The sequence below is a fragment of the Polyodon spathula genome, chromosome 13 (genome assembly GCF_017654505.1).
Source record: "Polyodon spathula isolate WHYD16114869_AA chromosome 13, ASM1765450v1, whole genome shotgun sequence".
Lineage (NCBI taxonomy): Eukaryota > Metazoa > Chordata > Actinopteri > Acipenseriformes > Polyodontidae > Polyodon > Polyodon spathula.
Genome location: NC_054546.1, coordinates 13,117,587 through 13,126,190, shown reverse-complemented (window position 1 = coordinate 13,126,190; position 8,604 = coordinate 13,117,587). Strand labels below are relative to the sequence as shown.

The window sequence follows — 8,604 nt, the reverse complement described above, 5'->3', positions numbered from 1 at the left end:
TTTCTCACAGTGTAGAAGCACGTGCGGTTGAATTTTTTTTTCCAAATGAAATGTGTTTGTTTTTTTGACAACAAGGGACTAGCTTTATAATGCCGACACATTCAAGCTTTATTCTTCAAATAAAATAAATTTTCACATTCATTCAGTAGAAGCTGTAGCAAAGACAAGTTGCTGGAATGAAAATGTAAGGAAAGAGTATTCACAGTTCACACAGTACGCAGAAGAAAGACGCACAAAAAGGAAGAAATGGGCTAAGAATGAGTTTAGAAACATTTGCGGTGGACGATGGATGGGCCGGCCTCGTCGTACTCCTGCTTGCTGATCCACATCTGCTGGAAGGTGGAGAGAGAGGCCAGGATGGAGCCACCGATCCAGACGGAGTACTTGCGTTCAGGGGGAGCAATGATCTGGTAACATAGGTCAAAATACATACATTACTTCAGAAGAAAATACTAATGACTGGCTTATATTATTCTGATTAATAAACTCATCCATGCTATTTTGAATTTCAGTAAGACATGAACTAACTCCATAAATAATGGCTAATTCTTTTTTTTTCATATTTGTCTTTCATTGTCTTGCCCACCCTGCTTCAGTATTTATATCCCAGGACTGCACTCAACACACATTAGCAGTTGCACAGACTGGCTCAATGAATGAATCCTTTCAAACACATCCGTATTAGTAATTAAATATCATGTTTTGTAGGGAAGGCAGTGCTTTGAAATCAAAGCAGTTTCTTTCAATTTAAATTATTACCAGTGTGTTGAAAACAATTTAAAGTGAATAAAAGCAAAGTGCTGGCACAACCTTAGTTGGTACCTTAAGGTAGCAGCCTACTGCTGAATGAGATGGATATAAAAGGGGCACACTGAATCGTGTGTCTACTTACTTTCTTATTAGTTTACGTTCCACATCTTTTGATCTCTAGTGGTCATTCAAATGTTTTTTCAGCTCAACCCATGACCCAAAAGGTCCGAAGGGAAATGGGTTGAAATTTATTGTTTTACACAGTGCCATTGTTGTGGCATGTTCTTTCAGTTCTCACCTTGATCTTCATGGTGCTGGGGGCCAGAGCAGTGATTTCCTTCTGCATACGGTCTGCAATACCGGGGTACATGGTGGTACCCCCAGACAGGACATTATTGGCGTACAAGTCTTTACGGATGTCAATGTCACACTTCATGATGCTGTTGTAGGTGGTTTCGTGAATACCGGCAGACTCCATACCTATTGATCACAACAGAGAAACACAACTTGAGTAAAATGAGATTAAAAGTAGGGAAACTTACATTAAAGGCAGTAGAATGCAATCTGGCAATAGATAATATAACTGGTCTTCACCCTCCCGTAACCTGGCTCACATCCAGATGGGAGATTAATTGAATTGAGCTCTAATAATTTAGGCCCAGAGTGGACAGCAGTCAGTGTGCAACTGCTTAGCATTATATTACTACTGCAGTGATAGTAGATGATTCATATTGTGTAAAGATTATTATAATTACACATACAAAAATGCAACTGAAAAATGATTTATTAGACTTGCAGATGCTGTAATAAGACTGCAAACATTCAGGTGTCTGAAGAAGGGTAAATAGAAAAAAAAAAACTTACAATGTATCTTTTTTAAAAAACTTTTACCCTACATTGAACAAGTAAAAAGCTGCATTGCCATCTAACTTGTCCCATATGGACAGGTGTTTTGAATGGTTTGACATACCAATGAAGGAAGGCTGGAAGACGGTCTCGGGGCAGCGGAATCGCTCGTTGCCAATGGTGATGACCTGCCCGTCGGGAAGCTCGTAGCTCTTCTCCAGCGAGGAGGAAGTGGCAGCGGTGGCCATTTCATTTTCAAAGTCCAGAGCAACGTAGCACAGCTTCTCCTTAATGTCGCGGACGATTTCTCGTTCAGCTGTGGACAAGAGCGAAACTCAGGTGAGAACGATTCCTTACTGGGTTCTGGCTCTCCTGAGGGTATGCTGGCAATATGCCATCCACAGTATGAACAATGTACTTTTTGGGCACCATGAACTGAAGTCAACATTCTACCTGAAAGTCTTTACTGGTTGTTTAAAAGATTACTGATTAATTACTGTAAACAGAACAGGTATGTCTTTTAAATGTATTACATAACTCGCAATTTATATGTTTTTTTTTGTTCCTGTTTGGAATATTTGTTTATTTTTTGGTGACAAATACATATCTAATGGTATCCTGTTCTCCGGAATACCTAAAATTTACATGATTAATTATTTTATATGCAATAAATACAGCTTATTATGTGAGTCTCTATCAGAGGTTGTGTGTGAAATCATCAGTAAAAATGTGAGTCCCAGCTTGAAAGTAATTGTCTGAACCGACTCTAGAGAGGACCACCCTGTTTTTCTAGCACTGCTGGTCGCTTTATCTCCTTCAGCAGATACCTACCAGTAGTCACAAAAGAGTAGCCACGTTCAGTCAGGATCTTCATGAGGTAGTCAGTGAGGTCCCGGCCAGCCAGATCCAGACGCATGATGGCATGGGGCAGGGCATAACCTTCATAAATGGGCACGTTGTGGGTGACACCATCCCCGGAATCCAGCACGATACCTATGGAACAGGCACAGAGGGAGTCACTGAGACACAGGCTCTCAATCAACAGACATGTCTACCTGTGGTTACTGCCTACCTGTGGTACGACCTGAAGCGTAAAGGGACAGCACGGCTTGGATGGCTACGTACATAGCCGGCACATTGAAGGTCTCAAACATAATCTGGAAAAGGAACAAAACGTTTTTCAATTTTACACTAAAGTATTACTCCTTGGGTGTATAAATATGACCATCCACATTTCAATCCTACCATAAATAAAAGATGCTTTTATAAGTGAATGATATGCAAAGTACACACGAATAGCCACTAAACAGATGCTAAAACTGATAATAGTTTCTCACAAATAGTATTATAAAGACATTGGCCACCTAATATTCTAGTATGAGAGTTAGAATATAAACTCAAGTTTTGCAAATAAAAAACAAAAAACAAATATGCATTTACATTTTCTGGTGTGTCAGTCTCTTAGAACATTTCGATACAGTATCTCACAGAATTTCGTCCAGGTTTATAAGGCGCTAGTGTTTTTAGTTGTATGTTCTGACCCATTTTCTTGCTGAGAGGCTGCTGCAGTGAACTCACCTGGGTCATCTTCTCACGGTTCGCCTTGGGGTTTAGGGGAGCCTCTGTCAGCAGTGTTGGGTGCTCTTCTGGGGCAACACGGAGCTCATTGTAGAAAGAGTGATGCCAGATCTGGAAAGATTAATAGAGACATATTATACTACATCTAGAGCACTTGGAATCTTATCTGAAGATCAGTAGACACAACTGAAGTTTGGACACCTTTGGTGAATAAAGTTCTTACCTTCTCCATGTCATCCCAGTTAGTGATGATGCCGTGTTCGATGGGGTATTTCAAGGTGAGGATACCTCTCTTGCTCTGTGCTTCATCACCTACATAGCTGTCTTTCTGACCCATACCCACCATCACACCCTAAAAGATGAAGGAAGAGGGGAAGCTGTTAGTGACCACATGGGATTCAATTGAGGTATTAGTCATGTATGTAAATAATTGCCGTTATCTAAATACTGGTTAAGTAACTGCCATTACAAGAAAGATTTAAAAGTATTGTTAGGATGTTGTTTGTCATAACCATTAGATTTGCCAGGTTTAATGCCAGGGGTTTCATTAGGCCAGTTAAATTACATTTAATGAATTAATGAATTAGGCAATCCAGAGTCTTGTTCTAACCAGATTCATTGCTGGTTGCTCACCTGGTGTCTGGGGCGGCCCACGATGGAGGGGAACACAGCTCTGGGGGCGTCATCCCCGGCGAAGCCTGCCTTGCAGAGGCCAGATCCATTGTCACAAACCAGGGCGGTGGTCTCTTCCTCGTCACACATAGTCACTTAGTTTAGCTTCCTTAACTCACTCAGGAAAACAATCACTGCAAGCAAAATACAAATGGGAATTAAAAAAAAAAAAAAGAATTGGATTCTACAGGCATGTCATTGGGTAATGTTAGCCTTGATTTCTGTTTCACTCTGACCTTGTGTTCAGTAATGATCAGGCTAGAGCCCTTTGGTTAATTGAGTTCCCTTAGGGTTTTTATCAGCCATATTTTATCTTGAAGAAACACAAGCAGAACTGTCCTTACCTTGGTGATAGTATTGGTGTGTGGAAATATGAAGATAATAAGACTGTGTATAATGATGTGGCTTAAACTCTAACATTAGCTGTGACTACTATTGAATTGTATCCAAGCTGGAGCTGATGTCACAAGGTGTGGTGTCCTGTTGGATTGGATTGCTTCCAGATAGCATCGTATTCTGGGCTGGCAAATCCATCCTCCTCTTTTAAATTGCCTTTAAATGGTAACAGTCTGAAGGAAGACTGCACATAGCAGTGCACGCAGACAGTCTAGTAGAAAACAACGGTAAAGCCACAAAGTACTACTGAAAAAACATAGTGCATAATATAGGGATTAAAACTGATTATACATTTTATTTTGTTATACTGCCATACATTCCAGTAATAACATAAAATGAGCTTTTCTGCCATAAACCAGTTTGTAATCCAGTTTAATACTGGGGAGTGATGCATTGTTTTAAAGTCCAAAACAACAATAATGTTACCCTTCCGATGTTGAAATGTGTGCTGTTAGAGAGCTTAATCTTAAAAAGGCAAATTAATGCAAAATAAGTGAAAGTCAATGGAATGGAAAATAATAATCTATTTTCCATTCTAAATAAAATATGAAAGCTGTGGTTACTTTTAGAAATGCAGACCATATCAATGCTTGCAAGAAAATGCTGCGCACTTTATCTGTCAAAAATATCTATCCACCAGGGAAACGACTCCAGGAATCTTAAAACAAAAAAAAGTCCTTCCCCTTACAAAACAGCTAACCACCCCCCTAAGAAAGATCCAAGTTTGTTTATAGAGATTGCAGGCATTCCCATAATGAATGAACTCTGCTGTATGGGAAACATGTCCTAATAAGGAAATGGTTTGGGAATTGTCTGTTTTTGGTATAGCATGACTGGCCAGAGTGTTGCTCACACTCTCTAACTTGGTCTTGCCTCAAAAAGCCAAAACATGAAGCTGTATGAGAAGAGAGAGAGATAGTTCTATGTAGCACCTGTAAGGAACCCCAAAGAAAACCATATTTAGTAATAAACTAATAAAAGTCCTAGCCAAAGCATGCGTGTGTTTTGCAGTCAGATCTGAAACTTTAAGCAACAGCTGCCAAAAAACAATTAGCATTCAAATCTGCAACCTTTTATTATTTGTTTATTTAGCAGATGCCTTTATCCAAAGCAGCTTACAGAGACTAGGGTGAGTGAACTATGCATCAGCTGGAGAGTCACTTATAACAATACATCACCCGAAAGACAGAGCACAAGGAGGTTAAGCGGCTTGCTCAGGGTCACACAGTGAGTCAATGAGTAAGCTGGGATTTGAATTGGGGACTTCCTGGTTACAAGTCCCTTTTATTTAACAACTGGACCACACAGCCTCCTCAAACGTTCAGTTTGCTTCAGTGCTGGATAACTCTATTACAACGCCATGACAAACATAATTAGAAAACATTTCACATGCAATATTCCTAGTGGAGCTCACCCTTTCTTAGTGTGAAGAGGTGCTATTTTACATGGTGTAGTTATTATTTAGTTATTCACATAAACTAAGGACACATGTATATAGCTACCTGGCATTTGTATTTTAAACTAACAGCATTGCTGGATTGTATTGTTGAATAGCCATTAACTATTAACTAGCACAAATGCATCATCACTAAATAAGGTATATCCAATAATCTATGCATAACACCCTTATTGTCTATCCATAATTTAAATACTGTCCCATTTGTCCTGCAATCAACAGCATGACACACTACTGATTCTTGAGCAGCCTATGATAAACCAGAAAAGGATGCAAAAACCAAATAAACCCAAAATCTAGATTGTAAGAGTGACCACTTTTCCTAAACCATTCCACCAGAAATGACCAACAAGCATATAAAACTACATTAAATAATACAGGATAAAATAGAAATGCCTTTTACAACAACAACTGAGCTTATTTTCATTCACTAAAAAAATATGTTTGTGTCAGACATGCTTAGGTATACATGACAGGTTTATTTGAATATATTTAACTTGACTATATATTACATTATTAAAACCCCAGCTTTGTAAGCTAACAAGTCCTATGCTGTGTGCTAAACTAATAGGACACAGTATACAATGGCTAAGCATCTATATCAGTGATGCATGCAACTGATTTATCTTGAAAGACACTTACCCTGACAGTGCTTAGCCGGGGTTAGCTGCTCTGGGATGGTGTACTGTCCATCTGTGAGAGGGGAGTCTATATAGTTCACTGTCCTACAACTCCCCCCCCCACTTTCCAAACAAGGAGCCCTGGCAGAAGCCAGCTCCATCCCTCACTCTAACACAGCCTTATAGGGACCACAGCATAAAAACCTCAAATCTGTGTGGCCAAGCAGGGCCTGAGTCCTGTGCACTGCATTCCACTCCACTGCTTCTGAGAGAGGCTTTACCATTCAGAAATATAAACACAAGATATTGAGGACTGCTGCTAAATTATACTTACATCCTATTGACAGATAGCAATTGGCAGTGGAATAGGCAGCATTCCAACAGCCAGGTCTTAATTGTAGCTTTCTCTTTATTGTACTTAATATAGTCAGTGAGAAACTGATACAATGGTTCTAGGAACACAAATGACTTATTTTCCATTACAACACTTATTACACAGTACATGCACAGTATATGTACTGTTTTTTAAAAAATCTATCTATCTATCTATCTATCTATCTATCTATCTATCTATCTATCTATCTATCTATCTATCTATCTATCTATCTATCTATATCTGTTAAGATAAATATTTTTAATTCAATGTTTTGCTAAAATATAAGTCTTTGGTGTCCATTTGCATAATTCCTCTAAAGTTTGGCCCTCTGTTCATACACTTTTGTTCAAATGCCCGCATTGTATATAAAGTTTCATTTATTGAAAATATGATACAATTTGTGGATTTAAATAAAAGCATACACTGGTATTTTTGAATTTACTGAAACATGAAATCAAATTCCACTTTAGTTGTCTGACCTTTATTCAATGAATCCCAACACTACTGCAAAGCCAAGTATCCTATTGTTGGCCAACTAGTATCTTGTTTCCAGTGGGAATCCAACAAGCGTAATTCAGAGTACAACCCAAGCATCTCATGTGGAGTATTTTCCAAGTTATGTTTAACGTGAGGCCCCTTGGTCCAATTTTTTTAATTGTAACCAGCTAATGTCAGCTGGAACAAAACGCACCGGACACACCTGCTGTAACCCGTTTCTTTCTCCATAAATAAATGGCCCCAGGGGTGTAGTCAAGAACAGATCCCAGTTTATCTGAATTAATTTCTGATAGATATTGCAAATTATAAGCATTCTATCACCCCTTTAAATGGAGATTCCCAATGCTAAGGCTAAAACTGTTTCCAATTTAAAAACGAAATGCTGTGAGATTAGCTTGGAACCTGTTCTATTTATTAGTTTTGTGTGCTTTGGCTCAGAATTCAAAGTTACAGTTTGTGCTGCCAGATAAAAACAAGTCAGGAATCACTAGTGAAAATAAAAAGTCATGGAAACCAGCAATGGAACTCAGACATCACAGACTGAAAATTAAACAAAGACCATCAAAAAAGTCAAACATCTTGAAGAGAAAAAGAAAAAGAAACATTCTTACATTCAGTACCATTTAGAAACTAGGCAGTTAAAGCTGTTTATGTATGACATGAGGCCCCACGTTCTTGAAAAATATGTTTTTCAAAAATATTTTACACTCATGGTGGAGTGTCTTTGTACAATGAGTTAACCTCATAATGTCTTTGCTTAGTGATGCTAGGAAGTAAAAAAAAAAAAAAAACTCACAAAGCTGCAGAGATGTACACATACATTGCAACACATTTTTGCATTAACAGGAACTGCAATATAAAAACAGAGATTGATTACACTAGGATGGTGTTACTATACACAGGGCTGCTAGGCCATTGTAACATTGTTTTACCCAAAAATTAAAAACCTGTTCTGGTTTATGATGGGTTACTGGGTTTGTTGGCTGCCAAGGTGACTGCAATGGAGACTGCTATGACTGGTACAACATTACATTTGATAATAATATTGGCAGGCATTATGGCAGAAGACGATTTTTTGGGGGTAATTTGCACTAACATTGGCCACAGATGGGTCTTGCTTGATATTAGACGTTTATCAGAACTACATCTTCTCTGAAACTTGTGGTTTATTTATGCAAATACTGACCAGTACAAGCGAGGCCTTGAACATTTAGAAAAAGGAAACCATCTTATTAAATGTATTTTACAAACATGGGAAAAGCATGATAAACTGCAACTTTAGAGATAACTTTCTGGCTGGCAGATGTACAAACAGGTTCTTATATAACAGTTAAATTCCAGTACTTGAAGGTGCTAATTCAATGCAGCTCCAGTATGACCTAATTCGGCTGGATAATTACTTAGGAGAGATA

General features: G+C 38.5%; 1 protein-coding gene across 1 annotated transcript; it reads right to left on the bottom strand.

Annotated features, from left to right (window-relative positions):
• Positions 1 to 87: 87 nt before the first annotated feature.
• Positions 88 to 6,434, bottom strand: LOC121325276 (actin, aortic smooth muscle-like). The gene is made up of 9 exons (XM_041267707.1): positions 6,341 to 6,434; positions 3,808 to 3,980; positions 3,398 to 3,526; positions 3,175 to 3,285; positions 2,669 to 2,753; positions 2,428 to 2,589; positions 1,721 to 1,912; positions 1,049 to 1,230; positions 88 to 407 (listed from the first exon to the last, which is right to left on the bottom strand). Exons 2-9 carry the CDS (start codon positions 3,934 to 3,936, stop codon positions 264 to 266), a joined length of 1,134 nt encoding a protein of 377 aa, XP_041123641.1. The 5' UTR covers positions 3,937 to 3,980; positions 6,341 to 6,434; the 3' UTR covers positions 88 to 263.
• Positions 6,435 to 8,604: the final 2,170 nt, after the last annotated feature.

Excerpts from the sequence above, each read along its gene's own strand:
- LOC121325276 (XM_041267707.1), bottom strand. The coding sequence starts at position 3,936 with ATGTGTGACGAGGAAGAGACCACCGCCCTGGTTTGTGACAATGGATCT. Across the intron at positions 3,286-3,397 it reads ACTGGGATGACATGGAGAAG|ATCTGGCATCACTCTTTCTA; the intron begins GTAAGAACTTTA and ends TAATCTTTCCAG. Across the intron at positions 2,590-2,668 it reads CGCTTCAGGTCGTACCACAG|GTATCGTGCTGGATTCCGGG; the intron begins GTAGGCAGTAAC and ends CCTGTTCCATAG.